Source organism: Lissotriton vulgaris, chromosome 8 (genome assembly GCF_964263255.1).
Source record: "Lissotriton vulgaris chromosome 8, aLisVul1.2, whole genome shotgun sequence".
Classification (NCBI taxonomy): Eukaryota; Metazoa; Chordata; class Amphibia; order Caudata; family Salamandridae; genus Lissotriton; species Lissotriton vulgaris.
Window position 1 is genome coordinate 1,302,188,764 of NC_141696.1, and position 27,652 is coordinate 1,302,216,415.

Consider the following 27,652-nt stretch of genomic DNA (forward strand, 5'->3'; position numbering starts at 1 on the left):
AGACAAGTGGTCATCAATCTGGGGCAGAGGTAGAGAACAAGCCTTTCCATGCTTTTGCTGCCGTGTAGGAACCGAAACGACCTCTTGCGAGTGTCAGAGATGGGATGGGAGCAATGATATCAGTGAAAGGTAGCCCAAACTGCAGCATTCAAAAGTCTGGACAGCTTAGAGAGATAGGAAACCAGGAAACTAAGATAAAGATAGTTATGGTAATCTAGTCGTGAAAGAATGAGTTCTTGAACGACTATTTGACAAGCGACGATTAAGACGTAGGTGATGAACACAGGAGAAGAAACCTTACCAATCTGAGGGGCATGAGAGAAACTGAGCAAAATAATAACCCACATTTCTGACAGCAGAAATAGGAGTTTTGGATGAGGCAATTTTAGAAGGCCTCCAATCACAAGACGAGATTGAGGGGTCTTTCCCAATGATAAAAATCTCTGTATTGACCTTTAAAGAATTCCAGTGCATCAAGCTACAACTTTAGAGAGACTATAAAGTAGCTTGAGGCAAGGATATGGCTAGCAGGAGTCAAGCCAAATTAGGAGTGGAGTATCATTGGCGTACATTGAAAATGAGAAACCATGTGAACAAATAGGTGCAACATAGATGTTAAATAAAATAGGGTTGAGTAAGGAACCCTTTGGGACTCTGGAAGAGAGGGGTAGAAAGGATGACCCAACTTGGGGGGCAGTAGAATGGCTTGAAAGTCATTGGGCAAGTAAGAATTGATCCAGGATAGAGCCTTGTCAGTAAAACCTATGTCCATTGACATGTTTGAGGGATCCTGATTATGTATGACAGATCGCCAGATGTTGGAACCATTTCATACAGAGGTGCCACTGGAGGGCTCTCATGTGCCAGTGAGCATGTGTGACTAGTACAAACCATGAAGTCAGCAGACCTAGCAAAAGATCAGGTTGGATCACAACTTGAGCTCCCTTGCAAAACATCGGAATCATCTCCTGAATGTTCCTGATATTTGGAGAGGACGGATAGCCCAGTAAATATACTGTGTTCAATACTGCCTCAAGAACAGAAGCTACTGAGAGGGCTCTAGGTGAGAATAGGGCTGGTTGATGGAAAGGCCCAAGTAGAACAGCAGGAATGCTGCAGCTTTAAGGAGGTCAAATACTAGCTACTGCGAGCCCGCTTTGGACAAGCAAACTTCGAAGTACAGAAACACCACGAACGGCATATACCTCGTGTGCAACTGCAGGATAGGTTTGTGGAAATATGCGTCTTGCAAGTCGAGGGTTACAGTCAGTCTTCCTCTTCTAGCCCAAAATTGCCAGAGCCAGGGGAAGCATTTAAAATGTTTCCTTGAGAAGGTGCAAGTTCAAGTTCCTGAGGTCTAGTATCAGATGCAGACCACAGTCATTCTTCGGAACCAGGAAATACGAGGAATTTCACCCTTGCCCAATGTCCTACTCTGGGACCAACTTCACCACTACCTTCTGCAAGAGGGCTTCCACCACATGCTTCTGAATCCGAAGATGATTATCCAACTTAGGGGAAAGAGATTCAGGGAAGGGCATATTGGACGGTAAGGGCATAGCCTCTTTTTATATTCTGTAAGACCCAGTAGTCCATCATAATGGCCTCCCACGGCCAGTGTAAAGGATAATGTCAACTCTCTAAGTAACTACGTGTGTTCGCTTGATGAGGTACTAAAGTAGTTTTCCGGGTGGTGCCGGGGAGGAGGAAGTATGCTGAGCTTGTCTACCCTTAGGCTTGCCACTGCTTTTGTATTGCCTAAGAAAATGGTTAAGGTGCTGGACAGGTTGGGAAGGATGGTGATGGCTTAAAGGAAGTCCCCTGGAGTAGCCCTGAGACTCTCTATACTGTCTGTAGGAAGTCAGGCCTAACAATCTGGAAATTGGTCTTCTGGTTTTACAACGTTCAAGGGCTGAATTGTCCTTATCTCTGAAAAGGCACAAACTGTCAAGGTAGCTTGAACATCCCCTGAATGGTCCATGGAACAGAGCCAAGAATGCCTCAGTGCATTGGAAGGCCCCATTGCCACCCTGACCCTAATGGCCTGGAGAGAAGATTCCTAGCCATCCTTCACCAACTCAGCAAAGTAATTCTTCAGATGGTCAGACAGATTTGGCACCACTATAGCTGCCATTCCCCAAAGCACATGGTATATCCAACAAGGAGGCATGAGGGATTCAAGGATCTTAGTGCAAAGTTCCTGACTAAAAGTACCTTTTTCCCATGGTTTCCACCTTTTAGGATTCCTTGTCAGAGACGCAATGGGAAATTCCCCCTGGTTCTGCTTAGCGCATGAAGATGCCTGCATTACTAGATTCTCTGGTGCATGATGAGTGTAAAGAACATACTATCCAATAACATCAGGCAATAAGCCTGTTGACTGCAGAGGCAGACGTTGGTCTGTCCCATGCCACTTTAATAGGCTCCATAAAGGCAGATGGGTATTGCGTTAGCCGCAGCTCTGCAGAATATTTTGTCTCACTGGGGCACGGACAGACTACTCGCGTTCCGTCAGTGGCTACACAGTATCCGGCACTTAGTCGGGATGGAACGTATAACAATCTCGCTTCAGGGAGATGGCACTTCCTTTGCAGACTTGTGGATTCCCTTCAAGACCCTTCCTGTTAAGCACTGACTTTCGAGAGCTCACATGTCCTAGATACCTGGGATTACTAAGTCTCCCTGCGGTGACACAGGATCAGGCTCACCCAGCACAGACATAATGATATTAGGCGACAACTTGCTAATTCCCTTGGCTGCTTAATGTAGTGGATGGGGAGGGGGAGTGGGGGGGGGGGGGAGGCGGTACCATGGGTAAGGGACTGGGGGAGGGCCGGGGAGAAGGGGGGGGGGGGGGGAAGAGGGGCGGGGGAGGGAGTTGAATGGTTTGTCTTTCTCATGCATTATTGTTTGGCTTACACGTATGATTTTAAACAGATGGCACTGTAATGTTTATTGTAATATTGCTTGTATCAATAAAAAAGATTTAAATCTATTAGGCTCCATGAGATGGTCATTAAATGGGAGGAGGGGTTCAAGCGGGTTGAAAAATCTCTGAAGAATTACTCTACATGGTGCTCTTGTTGGCTGTGGCAATTCCAGCACTTCTTCCTCAGAACACCACGGAATGAGGAGACTGCCAGGGATGCTGGCTCCATAGGACACTCCATGTCAATGTCTGATGACCTGTACAGAACACTGGAATTATGTGGTGCCATGAAGTCTGTGGCAACTGAGACAACAAAAAGCAATAATCTGACTGCCTCACTGCTGTTCTCATCGTGTGGAATTATTTGGGGCATTTGGATAGGATGAGAGTTTGACCCAAATAGATACTCCATTGTCTGCCAATATTCTTTTCAAGGCAAAGAACTAGGCTGGATACTTTCCCTTTACCTGGCTCTCTCCCAACATACCGTACTTCTTTTTCTGGATTGCATGAGTATTGATTTTGACAGTAGGTATGTAAATTGAGGAGGAGATGGTGTGAATGGCAGTGCCAGAAGCAGTATCACAACAGGCAACAGTGGAGCAAGGACAGGCAGAGCACTAGGCGCCAGGGTGTGGCACTGGGGCTGACTGGCACCAAAGGGAAACCCCACCAGCGGTATCCCAATCGGTTCCATGGGGCCCAAAGGGACAACAGATGGAACTGCAGTGCTCTAAAACAATGCTATTATGAAAGTAAGAACTGCACTGGATCGGTGCTGGAAATTCTATATAACCCAGGAAGGCTGCAGGCATCACACTGAAAAAAAACACTGGGTCGGGACCTGGCCAGGAGGCCGGGACTGGAACAGAAGTTGAGTCTGGGCCTGGGGCCAGGTCCGGAGTCAGTAGAGGTTCTGCCAGTGTGATAATAACCGGCTCGGAGTCAGACAAGGACTCCACTGGAAGTGCAGACTGACCAAGTGACCTACTGCTATAGAAGCAGCGTTTGAGAGAGAAGACTTCATGTCTTCTTTTTTTCTCATGCTTTCTACCGTTCTCAGAGTATTTCACTGAAGTAGAGCATCACAACTTTGACTCTGACCCGGAGCGTGAGTGATGCCAAACCTGGTGCTTACAGCGCACGCCATGAAAAGTTTAACCTACCACTCTTTACTTGCTTTGGTGTGAAATAGGTTGCACATATTGCTTGACATGGAATCATGCTTAGGCCCTACACACCAAAGGTAGACCTATTAAGGGCCTGGACTGGATATGTGTCCTTGACAGGAACAACAGAGTTTAAATTTACTTTTTTTGAGGGAGGCATCCTTAGCAAAGCAAAAACAAACGTTTATGTCAGAGAAATCTCATGGCAAGCAGGTCCAGATCCACGGCGAAGGGGGCAGAAAAACAGGGAATTGCCACCAGATCACATGGTGGCATAATAGGACACCAGTAATGTCACACCTGCAGTGGAGCCAGCGTGGGAGAGCTATTTAAAGTTTGCAGATCCAGTCTGACTCCTGGGGATATTCAAAAGGTGAGGAATCAGCAGGCAGAAGTATAAATCAGAATTTGAAACACGCTCAGTGTGATGTAGCTGCTAGTGAGAGAGTGAATATATCTATTTAGCAGGATTACTCTTCTCTTGATAATAAGCCTTATTTTGGGTATCACTCTTGATGGATTGGTCACTGATCTGCTGTGAATGTATATCAATAACCAATTCCTGAAGTCATAATTTTCCTTCAATATGTCTTGATTAGTGGAACAGCATCTCAAAAGTTCTCTTGTAAGCACTCAACTGACAATGACTTAATCGCTGCTTATTATCACTTGCATGAAATGACATGATTCTTGAAAAAAGGAGGCTTACCTCAAACACATGAGATGAGATATCATCAATGATGTTATTTAATACGTCATGTGTAAAGTTATATGCAAGGCATGGCGCAGGAACAAGTTATAGTTAGCTCAGTAAACTTTAATTCGTGAATTTCATTGGTTTTTAAATGTTAGATTTCATCTCTTTCAACACCCAACTAAACATAACATTAATGCACAAGTTACTTACCTTTGGTAACGATATATCTGTAAGAGATATTAGTTAGTGATAGATTCCTTACCTCAAAATTACCCCAAGGCATCAGACTGGATCCGGAAAGTTTTCGCCAGCAGTACCTCTGCGCGTTGGAAGGTGGCGTCATGCGGCTCTGTGTCCGTCGTAGGCGTCATGATCATACTGACCACTGGTGCATTGAAACTAGGGCCCTGAAAGGGATGACCTTAACCCTAGAAATCAGTTCGCAGAACGGGGAGGATGAATGGGGCGGTAAGGAATCGATCACTAACTAATGTCTCTTACAGATATATCGTTATCGAAGGTAAGTAACTTGTGCATCTGAAAGAGACACGTTAGTGAGAGATTCCTTACCTTAGAATAGATACCCCAGCAATACCAACTCCGGTGGTGGGTCTGCATACCAAGATCACACCAGAAAGTCACGGAGAACAGAATGGCCAAAGAAGCAGTCTCTCCAGGCTTGACTGTCAAGGCAATAATGCTTAGTAAAAGTGTGCAGCGAGGCCCATGTAGCTGCATGACAGATGTCTTGCAGGGGGACACCACGTCCCAATGCAGTAGTAGCTGCTGTCGCCCTGGTAGAATGGGCGGGTAGCCCCTCCGGAGGTACCTTTTTAGCCAGAGAATAACAGGCTTTTATACACAAGACGACCAAGCGGGAGATAGTCCTCTTGTGTACAGCCCGGTCTTTCTTGGCACCTACGTAGCCAACAAAGAGCTGGTCATCCATCCGGAACTGTTGTGTGCGATTCAGGTAAAAGGAGAGCGCACGTTTTGGGTCCAGGCGGTGGAGCCTCTCTTCCCTCTGGAAGGGTGCAGAGGTGGAAAGAAAGTGGGCAAGGTAATAGTTTACCCGATGTGGAAAGCAGTAACAACCTTTGGCAAGAAGAAAGGACGGGTGCGGAGCACAACCTTGTCCGATGAACAGACAGAAAACGAGGGTTACAGGAAAGAGCCTGGAGCTCACTCAGACGCCTAGCGAAGGTGATGGCAACCAGGAAATCAGTCTTTGAAGTCAGTAAACGGAGAGGACAGTTGTGAAGCAGCTCAAAAGGAGCGCACATCAAATAAGTAAGAACCAGATTCAAGTCCCACTGCAGCATCACAAATGGAATAGGAGTGAAAAGGTGAGTAATGCCTTTGAGAAATCTATTTACGACATGGGACTTGAAAAGAGAGGGCTGATCAGGGAGCCTGAGAAAGGCAGAAATTGCTAAAAGGTAGCCCTAAATAGTGTCCAGAGCAGAGCCCTGCTGGGTCAAAGAAAGAAGGAACAAAAGGACTTCTGAAAGAAGGGCAGAAAGGGGATCTACAGCCTTTGCTGTGCACCATGCCACAAATTTGTTCCATCAGCAGGCGTATACCGATTTAGTGGAGGGACGCCTGGAGGCCAGCATGATATCACAGACTTTCAGGAGGCAAGTCAAATGGAATCAACTGTTGCCGCTCAATCTCCACGCAAGAAGGTGGAGGCTGGACAGGTTCGGGTGGAGGACTGTCCCCTGCTGCTGCGACAGAAGATCCTTCCGAAGAGGCAGTCGAATCGGGGGATCCACGCTCATACTGAGTAGCTCGGGATACCAAACTCTACGAGCCCAGTCCAGGGCCACAAGAAGGACTTGGGCCCGGTCGCGCCTGATCTTCTTCAGCACTCTGGGTAGAAGTGGTATAGGCGGAAAGGCGTAGAATAGACTGCAACTCAAATCACTAAGAAAAGCATCGCCGAGCGAGTGCCGCCTTGGAAATTCCAACGCGCAGAACTGCCGACATTGCGGGTTCTCATCGGTGGCGAATAGATCTAACAAATGCTCTCCACACTTTTGAAAGAGACCTTTCGCCACGTCAGAGTGAAGACGCTATTCGTGATCCATCATGCACCTGCAGCTGAGTTCGTCTGCCCTGGCGTTCAAAGTACTTGCCATGTGTTGAACCACCAAGGAAATGCCTTGATGTTCCAGCCATGTCCAGAGACACAGAGCCTCCTGACATAGGGTCCACAACCCACCCCGCCTTGCTTGTTGCAGTACCACATGCCGGTGGTGTTGTCTGTGAACACCTGCACTATTCTCCCCTTGTCTTAGGGAAGGAATGCCTTTAGTGCAAGTAGGATCGCCCAGGCTCCAGAAGGTTGATATGGAGATTGAACTCCGCCGGAGACCAGAGGCCTCTGATCTCCGCCTCTCCCATGTGGCCGCCCCATCCCACGAGGGACACATCCGTCACCACTGTGTGCTCCGGTTGGGGAAGGGAGAGTAATCTGCCGCTGACCCAATGCCGGTTCGTGAGTCACCACTGCAACTGTTGTGCAGTGCCTTCCGAGATCTGAACGTACTCAGACCGGTCCCCTTGATGGTGGGCCCACTGGAAATTCAAGTCCCACTGCAGAGCCTGCATATGTCATCTGGCATGATTGGTCAGCAGGATGCAGGAGGCCATGAGGCCCAGCATTCTCAAGGTCATCCTGACCAAAATGCAGGACAAGGGCCAAAAGATCGGATCATAGCTCGAATTTCCTGGACTTGTTATACGGGAGGATAAACCCGGAACTGCGCCGTGTCCAGAACCGCTCCGATGAAGAGGAGTATCTGAAAGGGAATAAAGTACGACTTCGGCATGTTGATGGAGAACCCCAGAAAAAGCAGGAGGTCAGCCGTAGTCTGGAGGTGGGAGACGACTGCCTGGGGCGAGCCCGCCTTCAACAACCAGTCGTCGAGATAGAGGAAAACTGGAACCCCTGATCTGCGCAGATGAGCTGCAACCACGGCCATCACCTTTGTGAACACCCAAGGGGTGCTGGTAAGGCCAAAAGGGAGCACGGTGAACTGAAAGTGCTTGTGGCCTATGGTGAACCGCAGGTAACGCCGGTGTGCCGGCAGGACGGGGATATGAAAATAAACTTCCTGCAAGTCCAACTCTACCATCCAGTCTTGCGGGTCCAGGGCAGACCAGACCGGAGCAAGTGTGAGCATCTTGAACTTCTCCTTCCGGAGGATGCGATTGATGTTCTGAAGGTCTAAGATAAGACGCAGGCCCTTGTCCTTCTTTGAAACCAGGAAGTAGTGGGAGTAACAACCACAACCTACTTCTGACATCAGAACGCGCTCGATGGCCCCCTTGGCCAAGAGGACCGCAACTTCCTGCTGGAGAAGTACCAAGTGATTCCCCGACATGTGGTGGTACTGAGGTGGCCTGGCTGTAGGGGTGGTCTCGAAGGGGAGGGAGTAGCCCCTTCGGATAATCTATAACACCCACCTGTCCGTAGTGATGGTGCGCCAGTGGGGGAGGTGATGGCGAATCCTACCGCCCACTAGCATTTTGTGGGCCTGAAAACTTGGACTAGGAAGGTTTGGAGGCAATGGTGGCAGGAGAGGTGATGGACTGACCCGCCCGCTGCCCAGTGACCCACCTTGGCGGGTCCCACGTCCGCGGTAGCACTTAAGACTGTTGCTGCGCAGGCCTGTGGCCTTCAAACAAAACGTGTTTGGGTGCCCCTTCCTTGCCCACGAAAGGAGCGAAAAGCAGATGCCTAAGGAGTGCGCGTGGACAAAAGGCCCAAGGACTTGGCCGTAGCCCGGGAGTCCTTAAATCACTTCAACGCAGTATCTGCTGTATCGCAAAAAAGGTGAGTACCATCAAAAGGCATGTCCATCAGAGTGTTCTGGACCTCCCCTGAAAAGCCAGTGGTTCTCAGGCAGGCGTGACGGCGTAGCGCCACTGTCATGGAAATCTCTCTGCCCAGTGAGTCGGCGGTGTCAAGGCCACAACGAATCGTGAACTTGACTGCGTCTCTTCCCTCAGCGATAGCTTGGGAGAGCACCGTCTGGGCCTCCTCCGGACACTGAAGCAGCACCTGTGCCACCATATCACACACAGAGTGGGAATAACAGCCCAAGAGGCAAGCAGTGCTCACTGACCGCAGCCTTGAATTGACAGAAGAAAAAATATTTTTCCCAAACTGCTCCAGTTTCTTGGATTCCCTGCCCAGGGGTGTGGAAGAGAATGCACTCGGGGACGCAGACGCTTGGACAACCAAGCTCTCAGGCATAGGGTATTGGCAGAGGAAAATGGAGCCGCATGGGCTTGGCAATGGCGTTGGGCCACGTTCCTATCCACAGGAGCCCCAGTGTTAGGCGTGGACCAGGTGCCCAAAAGAACGTCTGATAGTGCATCATTAAAGAGCAGCAGCGGCTCCTCAGAGAAAGCTGCCGGCCGAAGCACTTCTGTCAGGAGGTTAGTCCGGACGGCCACTGTAGGGAGCTCGAGGTGGAGAGCCTCGGCTGCCCTACGCAACACCACTGAATAAGTACCACCCTCCTCCGAAGCCACGGTAGAAGGAGACAGTGCGCCAGGTTCCGGAGACAAATCCAGATCACCAGCGCCCCAAAACTCTCTGCCCAGTCCGGGTCTAACTGGCATTGAGCTGCAAGAGGGTCTTCAGACCCCTCCAAGTCCTCCCCTTCCTCCATAACCTGCTGGGTATGTGGGAAAGTTGGAGGAGGATAGAGATAGGGATAAAAATTCCCCATCTGAGTCGATTGACACAGGTACGGCACCATCGCCACGGGGTGGAAACCGGGGACGACATCAGCCGGGAGGGGGGGGGGGGGGGGGGGGGGGGGGGGGGGGCGGCCGATGACGGTGCCTTAGACATCGATGGAGGTTGTGTGAGGTCAACCACCATCTGCTGGGATCTATGCATGGATCCAAGGGAGTCTCGTGGCGCTGAGGCTGGAGCCGTCGATGACGTTGCGGACGGAGCCGCCGACGCAGATGGGCGAGAACCCCCAGTAGGACCCGCGTTCCACCAAAGCTAGTGCAGATTAGTGCTGTCATCTCTAGACACGTGTGTTCCTGGATTTTATCCGTGATCAGCAGAGATAAAAAAAACAATTTTATCTGGGGTTGCTGAGCAGGCTGCCGAGAGGTACGGAGACCTGTAAGAATTGTGGCAGCCTGCTCAGCAACCCCAGACGAAAATAGTTTTTTGATCTCTACTGATGACGGATAAAATCCAGAAACACATGTGTCTAGAGATGTACAGCACTAAACAGCACCAACTTTGGTGGAACACTCCAGCAAAATATCAAGCAACCATGTGCTGGGAGGTCAGCAGTGTGCTACCACCCCTTCCTATCATGCGTGGACAAACCGCACAAAACTTACAACCAGGCATCCCAATACACCAGGGGTTAAAGACTCAAAAAGACAGAGACAAAAGTCCCCAAAAACTCATTAAAAAAATTGACTGGGGGTGCCACTCTCTCTGGATCTGCCCTTGCTAGCGTGGAAAAAGAAAGAACTGCCGTCAGCGGCGAGGGCGGTGTCTAAGTAGCTGCCACAACTTCATTCTGGTGACCACGACAACTATGACGGACGCAGAGCGCACAACGCCACCTTCCGACACGCAGGGGTACTGCTGACGAAAACTATCCGGATCCAGTCTGACGCCTGGGGGTAATTCTAAGGTAAGGAATCTATCACTAACATGTCTCTTTCAGATGTTTGCTTTTTCAGGTAAAGTCTGGGGTTTCTTTAATGTAAACTAAGTTCTTCACTACAATACCCAACTATAATGTCACTTTAACCTTTGGTTTAGTTGCCAAGATGCTGGAGGGACAGCTGTCTCTAGGAAAGAATTAAAACATGTGGAGAAGAAAGCAGTGGGAAATAAACTTTCTAAGGAACCAGCATATGAAACATCATCAAGTCACAAGGAAACTAGCAAAAGGATAAAACGGAGTCTAAATAGAACAAATTAGATGGTTTCACTAACAGCAAGATTGGCAGCCATGATGGAAAGGAGCCTTTTAACCCTCTGGCAGGCACCGCTGAGCGCCTGCAGCTCACAGAGGAACTTGGCATGACCCTGGGATGTGATTAAGGGGCATAGCATGGCTGCTGATGGGATTTTGCACACTGCTCCTCATTTACAGAAGGTGGTTGGGACAGGTTGCTTTAGGGACTATGTGCGCTGCTCTCATTTAAACCACAGTGAGTAGCCTTTAAAGGGGCATCCTGAAGAGGAGAGATGTATAACCTCTGAAATCACCCGAGAGTTTGACATTCCAGTCCACGAGATGCCCAGAAAACTAATCAATTGTTTTCTTAGTTAAAATTAGACTTAAGAGTTCACACATCCATACAAATTAATATACATGTTTTAAGGTTCACAGCAACAGAACTGAGATATAAGACGTGGCAGCCTCCAAGAAGAGAAAAACACCATGCCTATAGCTAAACAAAGCATGGTAAAACCAGAACATGACAAGCAAATGCATATGTTTCTTTCCTTGCTCTTTGCCCAGTTGGGCACATTTACACGACCCTATGATGCAATAAGAGCACCCCTCTGTTCATCATGCACAACAGTCAAACACTTTCACACAGACAATGCTATACATCTACACTCCTGCAATAAAGCACAGCCAAAGGAGTTGCATGCTACCCACTCAGTGGGATTCTCTTCCAGGTCTCATCGGGGATATGAGACTAGACGTGTAACTCCAAAACCATACAACACAGTAGGCAATCAGCCTAGTCTAGATATAAGAAGGAAGGTAAAGTACAGTAAGACCCAATATACAAGAACCTCCCAGTAGTCTTAAAATATCCAGGTTTCTTTACAACACAAAATACCAGTGTTTATAGAAATATGCAGTATGTACTGCCCATAAAAAAGATTTTTAGGTATTTACAAGATTATTTTTAGCACTATAAATGCTGCTCTGCAAGCTCCCAACCCATAATGAAGAGGGTGTGAAAATATCGAAGCATTAAAACGCTGATTAATCCTGGCAGGAGAATACTATATCTGCATGAAGAGTCGAACAAAGCTTCATAAATAAGCCCACAAAGCTTTTTCAGTCATTGGATAATGTCCCAAAAGCAAAGGTTTTACTAAAAGTAAAATTCATGGCCCAAAGGTTTACATTATCGTCATGAGCACTGGTAATGATTTGTATTAGCTCTACAGAGAATTACAATGAGACGCGCTGCTGCACTGGCGGCGAGAACCCATCAGCTCAGGTTAACACCAGATGAACAATCCTGGCACCTTCGACAGCATGCAGCATGAAAAGCAGTGCGAGACGCACCTGTGCGGCAAACGCACCAGCACACAATGTCATTATGCAAGTGCAAACTAAGAACACGGAGGACTTGATTTAGAAGCAGGCGTATTCCAAGTGCCGAAGGATATAATATATTTGTATTAGGGCGAACAGAATATTCTTCATTTTCTGAAGGAGTATCCCACCATGGAAATTTAAAACCAGCCCCAAGTCTCTCATTCCAAGCTGGTCACTACTGTCAAAACAGAATTTTGCGGCAGAATGGGCATTACGAGTGGTGCACTAACTTTACTGCGATCTAAGGTATTCTTCACAAACTTCACAAGTTAACATCTTAGTAAATTTGTGTGGGGTAAAATCTTAAGATTGTGAGTTTTGCACCTCGGAAATCCAGAAAACATGCAGCGATACCCCTTTTTTCTCCCCGTTCTGAACAGTGGATCTTGTAAAGGGTTACCGGAATGCACTGGGGCAAAAGTACTGAAGCAACAGCTTTGACTTGCCATGGGCAATATTGCCTTCATGAAGGAACCTGCACATTAGTATGAGAGTTATCACCCTTGTACGGATACAAGTTAATTTCATCAGGTTGTATTCTCAGAACATGAAAAATGTTGCAAAGTGTGGAAAAAACACACCTTTCAACATCACAGTTATCATTCAAACGCATTTATCATTCATATAAGATAATTAATAATAGATTAATGGTTTATAGGACCAACTTTAGTTTCTAAATGTAGTCAAAACACTTAAGCCTACAGGAACGAATTGCTTGAAAAAAGTCAGTCATGTGACCCTGTTAAATGTCCAGCCACATTAGTGTAGTTTGCCTTAAAGGCACACGTTTCTGCATTTAAAACAATTAGATTCATATTAAGTATACAGAAGAATACATTGGCCACAAATCTAAGACTATAAGGATGACTAAAGCTCACACACTAATGATTTAGAGAGAACACTGTGTAGGAACTAGGCTTCATTGAACACAGGCTGAATGAGGATAGCTGAGTTTGAATTCTTTAAATTGTAAAATCTATCCATACTTTGTCTGATTAAGCACAACTGCCTCAAAACAAAACGTTTGTTGTTCTATACAGTTTCTTACGGCTATAGCATCTCAGAATCAATATGTTTAATACCGAGACTGAGAAACGAGTAAGTCTGAAATACAACCACTGCTAACTCTAGAGCATGTAGAAGCACACAATGAACCAAGGCAAAAGTTCTTAGCCTGGGCTCATTGGACCCCTGAGGTCCACAACACATACTCAAGGGGGTTGCAACTGTTGAGAAAATTACACCATTTTAGCATATTAATAACGTATATCTACATAAATGGTGTACACAGTGTGTTTATTTGATGAATATTGGTTTATTTTTTTTGTTTTTTTAGGTTGGAATCGTAGAAATTGCTTGGGGTGGGGAGGGCCTGGAAGCATCCAGTACTGATTCTGTGGGGGCTAACAGGAGGCAAAATGTAAAGAACTGCTGAACTAAGGGATTATTAGAGCGTGGTGGACAACGGCATCTGCCGATAACTTGCCCACCATATTTAGAATGTATATCAATGTAGGCCCTTGTAGACATTCTAAATTGGGAACATGGGCAATCCATCAGTTTTGGAGGGTATCCTCCATCCACCTTACTCTAAATAACCCCCTGATCCTGTATGGCAGATTTACAGACTGACAAGGCAAAGGTAACATGACAATGTTCAGTACATTAAAAGTAGAGAGGACAAACATAGTACATAAATACTCAACGTCTGGATGAAGCTCCCATACCCCGCCAGGGAGTAAAAAACCTAGGCGTATGGCTCGACGCGGACCTATCTTTTGGACCCCAAATAGACCGAGTTGCAGGCGTCTGTTTTGGTGTCCTAAAAACCATAAGGAAGGTCCTTGACCTCCTTCCTATGTCAGCACGGCAAACACTGGTACACGCCCTTGTGACATCACGCCTAGACTACGGCAACCTACTTTACCTGGGCACCACCTGTAAAGCCATGAATCGCCTTCAGGTAATACAGAATGCAGCAGCCCGTCTCATCCTAAAAATCCCTAAACGATCAGACACCAAAGCCGCTCTCAAAACCCTCCACTGGTTGCCAGTAAAAAGCAGAGTGGAATTCAAAGCCCTCTGTACATGCCACCGCATCCTGGCTAAGAAATCTCCTATTCCTCTCCAGAACTTAGTGACAAGGTATACACCTGTACGCGAGCTGCGCTCCTCATATGAGGGCCTACTTCAGGTTCCTAGGGTCAAAAGAGCCCGTATGGGCGGACGCTCCTTCCGCTATCTGGCTGCGAAGAGCTGGAATTCCCTCCCTCTCCATCTCCGTCTGGATCCATCCGAATCCAGCTTCCGCAAGAACCTAAAAACACACCTGTTCTCCAGATAGCGGATCACTGGTCTCCACCTCGCACAGAGCTCTTCAGTTGCAGCGCGGGGACACGCTTTGGCGTAACCAAGAGCTTTATAAGCTACCCTTATTATTATATATTAGAGGTGTAGACAAAGTATTCTTGAGTTACGCAGCATCTCAACCTAAGTATCAGTGCTACTTTAGGTCAATTTATTTCTAGCACTTCTCACATACCTACACTGAAACGTTAGTCTTTCTTTCCAACATTGTACGCGTCAACCCATCCCTCCAAGCATTCTTATAGCCTGTGGCTACAATGTACCCTGAAACATGTACATGACATTATGGGTTTTGAAATAACATTTTAGATTTGACAAGTCAATGAAGGGTTGCTAAAAATCAAGCATTGCAAGAAGCAAGTAAGTCAAATGCATCATGTACCAACAGAAGAGATCCCAAACGTAGAATATGTAAGGCCACAAGATGCTGTATTTCACATAACAGGACTTGGTCCTCTTCAAGAAACTGAATTTGTATTACAAAGTGAAAACGCATTTAAGTTTTAGAAAGTAATAAAAACGAAAGTTGGGAACACTGAACAATCCCACATGAAAATGTAGGAACACTACTTCAAACATTCACTGGAGAACACCAGCCGAGTAGGCCATGTTGAAGGTTAGACCACATTCAATACAAGCTTTTGCTGTCAAATAAAAATATCTTAAATACGATACATAGCTGCAAAACAATTGACATGCTTTCTGAACTGTGACACTAACAAGTATCAAACACCACCAAAGCAATTGCAAGATCAACTATCACATTAACACCACAAAACTGTTCAAAGGACATACTGTCTTTTGTTGTGAGGGAACGCTGGTCAGCTGCACCTACAAATACTTCATCGTTAGTCTAAGTATTTACTCTTCGAGTCCTTCCGAACAGTAGCCTCAACTTGTTTGTTGGTGACCACTTTACAGTCCTACAAACCACAACCTCTGAGGACTACCAACCTGTCATGCTTACTGGTGACTCAAGTCATCAGAAGAGGTTGGGGCCATCTATTTTAACAACTTCTCAATTCTGCACCAGTTCAAGAGAAGAGCCAGTATATAACTTTTGCTAACAAACCTGTGTTCAACTTCCTTTTGAAGCCTTTAACGCAAACAATGGATTAAAAAACCCAGTTATTCATGGGTCTGAAGTTCACCTTTCAGTCCCATTTGACTTTATCTGTTATGTTATGTTATGTTATTTATTGTCTTTTATAGCGCACGGCTACTCAAAAAGAGTTCCCGGCACTTTTATTAAAAACCTGTAGCAGAGTAAAACAACACAATGATATAAAAAACAGATCACAAAGAGGCAATTAAACAAGATAAGTGGCCTAAAGGGCAAAAAGCCAAGTTTTAAGGCCCTTCCTAAAGGTAAGCAGATTAGTGGCACCACATAAAGCCAGAGGCAGAGTATTCCACAACTGTGGGGCTAGCAGTGTAGTTGGCCAGAACTTCCGGATCAAGACCAGGCTTCTTAAGCAAAGGAATAACCATTGCCTGCTTCCAGGCCTGCGGAACCACTCCCTGACTCAAAGAGAGATTCAAGAGTGGATTCACTAGCGGATTTATAACTTCCGCCATTTTTGCCAAGAATTTGGCCGTGCATGGGACAAGATCTCACAATCCATGTCACTAGCTTGTTAAAAGAGACAGAGGTGCAAGATAGTGCCTTGCTAGGACTTCATTCTCTTCTTTGTGGATGGGAACAAGCAGCGGGTCTTTCCCTCTTTTCATTTATCTTATCATACAGTGACATATAGAGTTCCAAAGGGTTTTTGCCTGAGTCCAATTCAGGGCCCATGGTTCAATTTTTACTGCAATGCAGATGAGACATAATTTAATTTGCATATTCATCAATTTGAAATCAATCATTTTCAGTAACAATCCAGAAGTGCCTTGCCGACAAACATTACTTGGAAGATCAATCACCATCTCATATGGAATTGCGAGCAAACAGACATTCTCATGTTTGGAGGCTCTTTCTCCTAGTGGTTAATTAACATCAAGCCTGAAATCTTGGCATTTTGTATTTCAAAACTCAACTAGCATCACTGACATCAAACTTTTTTTTGGTGTTGCATACCTAGAGGAAATTTCAGCACGTCACCATCTTTTTGTACAAAATCCATAACCCAAGCTGTAATTATATGTAGACTTGATTAAACAAACACTGATTATGTGGGGCTACTCGAATAAATGTTCCAACAGATGCAGACTATTTAAAACTTAAACCCAGGCCTGGAAAAATACCTGCTTCATTTGTTCTCATTTGGAGTAGTGTACCTGCATTCGCCGGTGAAGAATATTGATAGTTTATTTTCGTATCATCCAAAGAAAACAAGGAACATGCTGCCTTCATCTTTTGCACCATCCCAGATAATTGAAAATTATGTAAAGCCTTAAAACCCTATTTTTTTAACCTCTGGTGATGTTTAGATGCTACTGACTACTGTTGAGCAATCCTGCAACTCCAAGAATCATGGTGGGGTCATAGTGTGCTGTACAAGTTTAGATTCATTATTTCAAAGCACTGAAAACTATAGGCTCAATGACCGCAAAGAATGATAGTAGTGTTTCTGTCTCTATAGACCAGAGTGAGGAAGTGGAGTGCTGGTTCCTAGCACAATCAGTTCATTTCAGCTCTGCTTATATGAAGTCACTGGGAATCCTCTGTGGAAAACAACCCCATTTAATGACTGTTGCACAGCTAAAACTATATGGGGCCAATCACAAACTGCATTTTGTATAAAGTTTAGACTACAACAGTACTACTAAACATAATGTTAAATGCTATTCTCAAACCTACTTGAGGGGTTTTCCGCCTCCACCGCCCCTAATTTGTTTGTGCCGAGATCTCCACCTGCCCACAGACATCTCTGCACATGTACGCCTACTTTTTAGTCCCAAATGTTGGAGCGGCAGAGAGGAGTGGCTGGAAAAGGAGTGGTTCCATCACTAGCACGGAACGAGTTAAGGGAGGAGTAAGGAGGCATTAAGGGAGGGTTAAGAATAGACATGCACCCATCCACAAAAGGGTTAGCCCATTCCTATTCACAAAACGCCCTCTAGTTACTACGGTCAAAAACGATCCAAAACAGTTATAAATATTCTCAAGCTTAGGTAAGTCCAGCAACACCCATGGCCTATCACAGGTAATGCAACACCCTTCCCATAGAAAATAATGGAGCTTGGGACATAAAATAACACCCCTTGAAAATAATGTTAAAATTAATTAAATGTTTTAAACTGTTTAAATATATATATTTAATTTAATGATCAAAGTAAAGCAAATATTAAGGTATTAAAAAATATTTTATTACCCTTTTTTAAATTTAAAATAAATGTAAGATTAATATGTATTAAAAAATAATTAAATTACTGTGATTAGTATATATACAACTTAGTCTTAAATGCATGTTTTTGATTTAGGTGTTTTTTTTTTATTAAACTACAGAATAAAGAATATTGTTTTAAATGTAATATATTCAAAATAATTACATTTTTAATTTGAAATTAAGTTAGTAATGCTGTAATATTTTATATTATTCTACCTGTAAACTAAATATATAAAATGAACATCAATATTTAACTTAAAGACATTAAACTTTCTCCTATTCTTTACCATGCTGAGAGCTCGGCCCGACAGTGGAGTTCTCCGCCAAATTTTCTGAACAAAAGCCACTAATAGTATAACTCTATGGTTGTGTTTAACTTTTTGACTGGCTCCATCCCTTATTTCAGGGGGTGCGGACATGTAAGTTACTTATGTGTAAGTTTACCTTTGTGAATGGGCCCTTACTGTATGACCAGGTCATGTTTCCTTGGCTATACTCCTTTAACTTGTCTTATGCATGGCTATTGTGTTTGAACATGTTCCTTGCTATATTTGAAACTCAAATAAAAAACAGGCAAGTGCAAAACTGAAAAAGATGGCAAAAATTGTTTAACATCTGAATAAGCGTTAAAGACAGTATTCTTAAAACAATGAAAACAATCTATATTAGAGGAAAATAAATGCGCTTGTAATGAAAGAAATAAATCCATGTACCTGTATGGAAGTATCAGGAGTATTCAAACCAAAAACATCCCTTCGTTTGACTGTGAGGAGGTCAAGATCCCGAGCATCATCTTCATCGTCGTCATCTAATAGCTGCAGGGATACGAACTTGTTATGAGTGGTATCATCTGTAGAACGGTCAAGCGACTCTTCTTCAGAGTCATCCTCTAGCCCTTCGCTCTCTTCATCACTGGATGGACTGGCCAAGGCTGCCTCCGACAGTCCAGCTTTTGTGTGGTCTGCAGCCTTCAAGTTTAAGCGTGCTCTAAATTCCTCCATCTCATCATCACTGACTGAAGAGATTTCTTTACTTTGATTGGTCATCTGCACAGCTTTGCCTTTTTCTGCTTGATCTGCAGTTGAACGCTGAGCCTGGGCTTTCTGAAGAAATCTCACCCGCGGTGCAATTGCAAGACCAAGGGAACTGTGTTTTGAGGGAGAGGAAAGATTAAAAAAAAGTGAAAATCAATACTTTCTTACTATAGAGCTACAGACCACATAGTGCTTTAGGAAGGAACTGCACCAACGAATCAGCAGAAATTACTGTGATATGTTTTTATTATTTTTAACTACCCACCACACAATCTGTGAGCATTGTTCTTATAGTGTAACCAAAGATACCGCAAATTAAAGTACACCAAATATGAGATCATAATTTAAAGGAACAAAAACAATTCAAATACTAACCATCTTCACTCTGGACAGCCAGCCACTAAAGCTCTACAAATACATCTCATCACACAACATCTAAAGGGAGACCTTTACTTATTTGCACAGTATGAAAAAGGAAGAAACAACAGTGTTGTCATTATGAGGTATCTCAAACATCACCAACATATGTCTATACATTTCCAGGCTGAAGTGGGTGGGGTTCAGTTTGTGCCTGGAACTTCCAGCAAGACTGCCAACCCTAGCATAATAAAAGGAAGTGTGCTCTGCGCATTCTTCAATGCACATCTACCTGCTTTCTTGAATTAGGTGTGGCATATCTGATGTTTGAAATAAAGTTCCTGAAATTGATGGCTTATTCTATGGCTGTACAAGGCATTAATTATAAGAGTGAGAGCTGCGTGTGTGGACTGTCTGAATGCGTTTGATTCTGTGTCTGGATAAGTGTAGTACTGAGACTTTGAAGAATGTTGCTGTTCCCTGCAAGGTTGAAGGTGGCATTGTTGTTGAACAGTCCCAGTGTATATTGTAATTTGATTTGTACGTAGGTGCTCTTTGACTGATTAGGTGGATACGCTGAATGCCTGAGGTACCCGCCAGTCCATGAAAGTCTGTGGTAGTCTTTAAGAGTTGCAGACATCACTTCACAGCCCAAGGTGCTCAAACCTCAGAACTTCCGCTGCATGGCCTGCTGAGTTCCAAGGGTACCCGACATATAAACAGGAAATATTTAGGTAAATCTGAGCCACTGAAGTTAGGCTCGAATACACAGCCAGAATCCACCATTTCCAGAAGGAGAGTGGACCAGACTTCCAGGTGCATCTGCAGAAAGGTGGAGTCAAGATTTGAGATGTGAGGACCCCCAGGCACAGCAAAAAAAAGCAGAAATCTGCTCATAAATTCAACTACCTAACCTCAACCCACATTCTCATGCCTATTGTCAGACAAGGGCAACAAGGCTGCTAAGTTACATCCAGGAGGAATTATGTATGTCTTGCAGACACCAACAAACAAGAGATTTGCAATGCAATAAACCTGGCCTGCTGCCATGTGTTTAATGAAAAAGTGGCTTCATTGCCGAGCACAAAGTAAAGAGTTATCTAGGAAATGGAAAATATAAGCAAGATAAATTTGATAAGGGTAGGAGTGCTTCAAAGGCCAAATAGGCCAATTAAAAAATGTTCTTACATTACTTCAGCCCAACTATGATGTCAACTCATTTACTACAGAATTACTTTCATGTTAGGTCTAGAACTGCTCTCTCAAATACTCATAGCCAAATCCTTGATCCACGAACTACATAGCCTAACCCCCTCCCCCAGAAGCGCCGTGACCGTCCTGACGCTCTCAGAAACGGTCGCTCCCTGCTCCCTCTGGTATCGTTAATATTCTCGCTGCTTTGCCTGCAATACTTTTATTTACATCTTGCTACTTGCCTTGTCATTGCATCCACTGAAGCCACAAGCCTGTGCATATTATTTAATTTAAAGCGCTCTGCCGATTGAAGCCACGAGCGTGTGCTTTGTATTCAATTAATAGCGCTCTGCAGATTGAAGCCACGAGCGTGTGCTTTGTATTCAATTAATAGCGCTCTGCAGATTGAAGCCACGAGCGTGCGCTTTGTATTCTATTTATAGCGCTCTGCCGAGTAAAGCCATAAGCGTGGGTATATTAACCCATTCATAGCGCTCTCCCGATTTCTGCATTTCCCCTGACTCAGACGCGCATACCCAGCTGTTGTGTGCGCCAGCTGCTACTTAACGTAGCGCCTGTGTAAACATTACATTGCCGAGTGCTCCTCATTAATTTTAAAAAAGCATTGGAACCACCATTCACTCGGTGTGCCCCTTCCTGTTGCAATTTGGACTCGGATTCCATTTTGTTTGTTGTTTGTGCCTCAGAGCCCGTCCTGTCCGCTCGATCCCGCCTCCCTGCTGACCCTCCCTCCCACGAACTACATAGCCTAACCCCCTCCCCCAGAAGCGCCGTGACCGTCCTGACGCTCTCAGAAACGGTCGCTCCCTGCTCCCTGCTCCTGCTGGTATCGTTAATATTCTCGCTGCTTTGCCTGCAATACTTTTATTTACATCTTGCTACTTGCCTTGTCATTGCATCCACTGAAGCCACAAGCCTGTGCATATTATTTAATTTAAAGCGCTCTGCCGATTGAAGCCACGAGCGTGTGCTTTGTATTCAATTAATAGCGCTCTGCAGATTGAAGCCACGAGCGTGTGCTTTGTATTCAATTAATAGCGCTCTGCAGATTGAAGCCACGAGCGTGCGCTTTGTATTCTATTTATAGCGCTCTGCCGAGTAAAGCCATAAGCGTGGGTATATTAACCCATTCATAGCGCTCTCCCGATTTCTGCATTTCCCCTGACTCAGACGCGCATACCCAGCTGTTGTGTGCGCCAGCTGCTACTTAACGTAGCGCCTGTGTAAACATTACATTGCCGAGTGCTCCTCATTAATTTTAAAAAAGCATTGGAACCACCATTCACTCGGTGTGCCCCTTCCTGTTGCAATTTGGACTCGGATTCCATTTTGTTTGTTGTTTGTGCCTCAGAGCCCGTCCTGTCCGCTCGATCCCGCCTCCCTGCTGACCCTCCCTCCCACGAACTACATAGCCTAACCCCCTCCCCCAGAAGCGCCGTGACCGTCCTGACGCTCTCAGAAACGGTCGCTCCCTGCTCCTGCTGGTATCGTTAATATTCTCGCTGCTTTGCCTGCAATACTTTTATTTACATCTTGCTACTTGCCTTGTCATTGCATCCACTGAAGCCACAAGCCTGTGCATATTATTTAATTTAAAGCGCTCTGCCGATTGAAGCCACGAGCGTGTGCTTTGTATTCAATTAATAGCGCTCTGCAGATTGAAGCCACGAGCGTGTGCTTTGTATTCAATTAATAGCGCTCTGCAGATTGAAGCCACGAGCGTGCGCTTTGTATTCTATTTATAGCGCTCTGCCGAGTAAAGCCATAAGCGTGGGTATATTAACCCATTCATAGCGCTCTCCCGATTTCTGCATTTCCCCTGACTCAGACGCGCATACCCAGCTGTTGTGTGCGCCAGCTGCTACTTAACGTAGCGCCTGTGTAAACATTACATTGCCGAGTGCTCCTCATTAATTTTAAAAAAGCATTGGAACCACCATTCACTCGGTGTGCCCCTTCCTGTTGCAATTTGGACTCGGATTCCATTTTGTTTGTTGTTTGTGCCTCAGAGCCCGTCCTGTCCGCTCGATCCCGCCTCCCTGCTGACCCTCCCTCGCCCCTCCCCCCCACCAACCATTTATGACAGATGCTTTCTCGCGCAGCGTTCACGCGCAGCGACCGCGCCCAATTCGCGCCGAAGGTGCGCCAAAGGTAAGCCCGTCTACGCCCGTCCGCGCCTGGACCGCGCCCAGCGCCAGACCCCCTGCCCCTCGCGCTGCCCAGCCCCCCCGCATTACCTACGATGCCGCCGCCCTCCTAGCCCTTAACCCCGGTCGCGCCCCCAACTGCGTCCAAGCCGCCCCTGGACAAACCCATGGACCTTTCTCATGCTACTCCTGCAAATTCAGCGGCACCGACAACATCTCCGCTACAACCACACATCAGACTCCCGACCCCAACCACTTACAATGCATCCTTCTCAACACCCGATCGGTCCACAGGCACGCCGTTGACCTATGGAATCTACTAGACACCATTTCTCCGGACATCGCCTTCCTTACGGAAACATGGATGAACGCTTCCTCCGCACCAGACATCACCATTGCCATCCCTGAAGACTATAAGATCACTCGCAAAGACCGTACCAGCCACACAGGAGGAGGAATCGCTATCGTCCATAAGAAATCCATCCGCATCTCAACCAGCTCTGACGCCAACCTCGCCAACTCCGAACACCTTCACTTCCAGATCCACATCGACCCCAAAACCACACTCCGAGGCACTCTCCTCTACAGACCACCAGGACCCCGCGCAAAATTCAGTGAAGACATCACGGACTTCATCACTCCACACGCACTCCCCTCCAAAGAATACATCCTTCTGGGAGACCTCAACTTTCACCTTGAAAATATCAACGACCGCAACACCGCCACCCTCGTGGACAACCTCGCCAACCTCGGACTTAAACAACTAGTCACTTCCCCCACCCACATCGCAGGTCACACACTCGACCCCATCTTCACATCCAGCAATCATGTCTCCTTCGGCCACACCACGGACCTCCTCTGGACTGACCACAGCTGCGTTCACTTCACCTACAACAAACCAAAACCCAACATCCACCTCCAACCTACCCTGCAAAGAAACTGGAACAAAATCACCACGGACCAAATCTCCGCATCGCTCCTTCAAAACTCCCCAGCCCCCTCTTCTAACGCCAACGAAGCCGCCGCTAACCTCACCCTATGGTTATCCAACACCGCCGACACCTTAGCACCACTGAAAAAACGGCAAAGCAAACCTGGCAGCAAGAAGGCCTCATGGTTCAACGATGATCTCAAGAAGTCCAAGAAACTCTGCCGCTCCCTTGAAAAGGCCTGGAAAAAAGACCCAACCACCAGCACCAAGGACGCCTTCAAAAACGCCACCCGCACTCACCACCAACTGATCCGAAAAGCCAAGAAAACAGCATTCAAGGATCGACTTGACAACAACGCCCACAACAGCAAGGAACTTTTCAACATCGTCAAGGAATTTTCCAATCCCTCGGCCAACTCCAACGACATCACCCCCTCTCAAACCCTCTGCGACTCCCTAGCATCATTTTTCCACAACAAGATTGCAGACATCCACAACAGCTTTGACAACCAACCCGGAAATCAACCCACCCTACCATTTGCTGATCATCTTCCCCCCGTGAACATTCTCAACGACTGGAACCCAATCTCCACTGAGGACACCATCCGCCTGATGAATTCAATCCACTCAGGATCCCCCACAGACCCATGCCCTCACCACATCTTCAACAAAGCAGACTCCGTCATAGCTCCGCACCTCAAAGACGTCATCAACTGCTCCTTCAACTCCGCCACCTTCCCGGAAGACTGGAAACACGCTGAACTCACCGCCCTTCTGAAAAAACCAACAGCGGACCCCACCGAACTCAAAAATTACCGCCCCATCTCGCTTCTCCCATTCCCGGCCAAAGTCATCGAGAAAGCTGTCAACAACCAGCTCGCCACCTTCCTCGAAGCCAACAAATCCCTCGACCCCTCACAATCTGGCTTCCGAGCAAAACACAGCACTGAGACCGCCCTCATCGCAGCAACAGACGACATTCGAACGCTACTAGACAATGGAGACACAGTCGCCCTCGTCCTCCTCGACCTCTCCGCAGCCTTTGACACAGTCTGCCACAGCACCCTCCTACAACGCCTCTATAACATCGGAATCCAAGGAAAAGCACTTGAATGGATCACCTCGTTCCTCACCGGAAGAACCCAGAGAGTCCGCCTTCCTCCATTCAAGTCCGAGGCCTCTGAAGTCATCTGCGGCGTACCACAAGGATCCTCACTCAGTCCCACCCTCTTCAAGGTATACATGAGCCCCCTCGCGGCCATCGCACGCCAACACAACCTCAACATCATCTCTTACGCGGACGACACTCAACTGATCCTCTCTCTCACCAATGACCCCAGCACCGCCAAAACTAACCTACACGAAGGAATGAAAGAAGTTGCCGAATGGATGAAACAAAGCCGTTTGAAACTGAACTCAGACAAAACAGAAGTCCTCATCTTAGGTACATCCCCCTCTGCATGGGACGACTCCTGGTGGCCGGAAGCCCTCGGAAAAGCACCCATCCCGACAGACCACGCACGGAACCTAGGCGTCATCCTGGATTCTTCACTCTCAATGAACAGACAAGTCAGCGCCGTATCCTCTTCCTGCTTCAACATTCTTCGCATGCTCAGAAAAACATTTCGCTGGATCCCCTCCGATACAAGGAAAACAGTCACCCACGCTCTGGTCACGAGCCGACTGGACTACGGAAACACCCTCTACGCGGGTACTACCGCAAAACTCCAGAAGAAACTGCAACGAATCCAAAACGCCTCAGCCAGGCTCATATTAGACCTCCCACGCAACGAACACATCTCTGGTCACCTTAAAGACCTCCACTGGCTACCCGTCAATAAGAGGATCACTTTCCGACTGCTTACCCACGCACACAAATCACTCTACGACATCGGACCAGACTGCCTCAACTCACGACTGTCCTTCTACACCCCCTCCCGCCAACTACGTTCTTCCAACCAAGCCCTCGCCACTGTACCTCGCATCAACAAGACCACCATGGGAGGCAGATCCTTTTCATACCTGGCTGCCAAAACATGGAACTCACTCCCCGCCTACCTTCGCCTTACCCAGAACCACCTAGCGTTCAGAAAGCAACTTAAAACGTGGATATTTGACAAGTAATCCTCCTCCCCTTCCTAAGCGCCTTGAAACCCTCTGGGTATGTAGTGCGCTATACAAATCCTATGACTTGACTTGACTTGACTAGTCAATGTGCTGGCCCTTCATATCCTCCTTCCTAGTTTACTGCCTTGCTTCCCTCACTCACCCAATTTGTTAACCAAATATTTTCCCGACAATGCATTAGCTCGTAGTACTGATATAGTACACACAGTCAGATCAATTTACTGAATTAGTGCATTTTGGCTCCTTATGCAGTTGCCATTTTTTTAAATTATTTACACCATTCTGTTTCTGTTCGCTCAATGCATACCCTCGTGGCCACTGCACTCCCTAAGCACAAGCACCAGTCCATTTGTGGACAGCAGCAGGAATCCACTTAACGCAGGCTCTGCTGTCCTCAAATCCATTTGTAATCTAAAAGACAATCCTGTGCACTGGGGCAAGAAGATTTGTTTTTCTGGGGGGAGTAGTAAAGGATGGATGTAAGTTTGCTTAATGTTCACTTGGACTTTCATGTGTTTCGCTAATTTGGTTTCCTATACTACCATAAGCTATGGCGCCAGCAACTAAGGTATGTATTTGGTGACAGAGTGTAGGGCAGTTACTGGTGAGGACTAACCATGCACCAGGCCACCATGGGCATCCCTGGTAATGTCCTATGCCACCTGCAGAGCTCAGATAGTAATGTGTGCGGATTGGAAGCTTTATTGGGATTCTTTTTTATTCGGCAAAAGGTTTAGGGGGTTTCATACTTTCTTCTTCTCACATATAGGAGTGGCTCGCTATTTACAGCCAATATTTATATTTTTCGGCAAAGAGGGAGGTTAACCCCTTCAATGCGGGGGTTATTCCCCCGCTGTGCTGTTGGGGGAGGCGGGCGCGCACAGCGCCCCCATGCTCATGACGAGCTGAGCTCGTCATGAGCTACAGTGCTCCTGTGCTCATGACGAGATCAGCTCGTCACAGGTGCATTGGCTCCGTGGAACATTCAGCACAGCAGGGGAATTCTCCCCTCACCTGAGCGTTCCACGGGCCATGACGAGCTGAGTTCGTCATGAGCACCGGAGAGCCGTGGCTCATGACGAGCTCAGCTCGACATGAGTGTCGAAGAGGTTAACTTTGTCCATATGGGCACCTCTCACTGAAAGCTTGATGGTTCAATGACATGAAATTTGCCGGTTTCGAATCAGAACTTTCCCCAATTGCCAAATCTCTTGCATTCGCCTTGGACACCAACCTCACCCTTAAGTAAACGGCTGTCAAGCAAGATTTGGGAAAGCCAATAGGTCATGCCAATAAAACCGACTGGCTTTGTCAGTTTTTGGCAGTGTTTTTAGCCGCACTGTGCATTAACATGGCTCCTGTGCAGCATGGTTGAAAAAATAAAAGACGCAATGACCAAGCGCTGCATCCTTTTATAGGCAAGCACAGGAGTTCAACACGCACATGTGAGCCTACAAAAGGACACCGGTATTTTTTCTATGCATTTACCGATCCAAGATGGTTCAATTCGTTTGCAAAAAATAATGTGAAAGTGCTTTCTTTACAAACTAAAACTAAAACATGTAAACTGAAGATAAACAGGTTGGAGGGGGTGTAGTAGATACATAGCGAGTGGGGGAATCAAACTGGAAGACAGAGGAATCAACACAGCAGGCGGAAGTGAATCAACACAGTGGGCGAGGTGAAGCAACACAGCAGGTGTAGGGTTAGGGTAAAGCAACACGGCTGTTGGGAAACAACACAGCAGCTGGGTGTTGAGGAAACACCTGAAGGTGGGGGAAGGGGGTGAAGCGGGCAGGCAGAAGAAATACAAAGGAGAGAACACAGGCGAAAGACTTTTTATTATTTTGCAAAAACAGCTAGGAGTGAAGCCAGGAAGGTAATGTTACATCATATGGTTATGAAACTATTGTACATTGTAATTACAATGAGCACAAATATGGTACATATGTCGATATAAAAAACATGTCAAATGATGCTTCTGATACGTGGTTCTTCTGT

General features: G+C 46.4%; 1 protein-coding gene across 1 annotated transcript in view; it reads right to left on the reverse strand.

Moving 5' to 3' along the window:
* The window catches only part of DDX10 (DEAD-box helicase 10), an 832,256-nt gene that overhangs the window by 599,981 nt on the left and 204,623 nt on the right, over positions 1 to 27,652 (reverse strand). Inside the window, exon 13 of the mRNA XM_086935230.1 lies at positions 18,554 to 18,986. Coding sequence (XP_086791356.1) covers positions 18,554 to 18,986 — 433 coding nt within the window. The remainder of the gene's footprint in view (positions 1 to 18,553; positions 18,987 to 27,652) is intronic.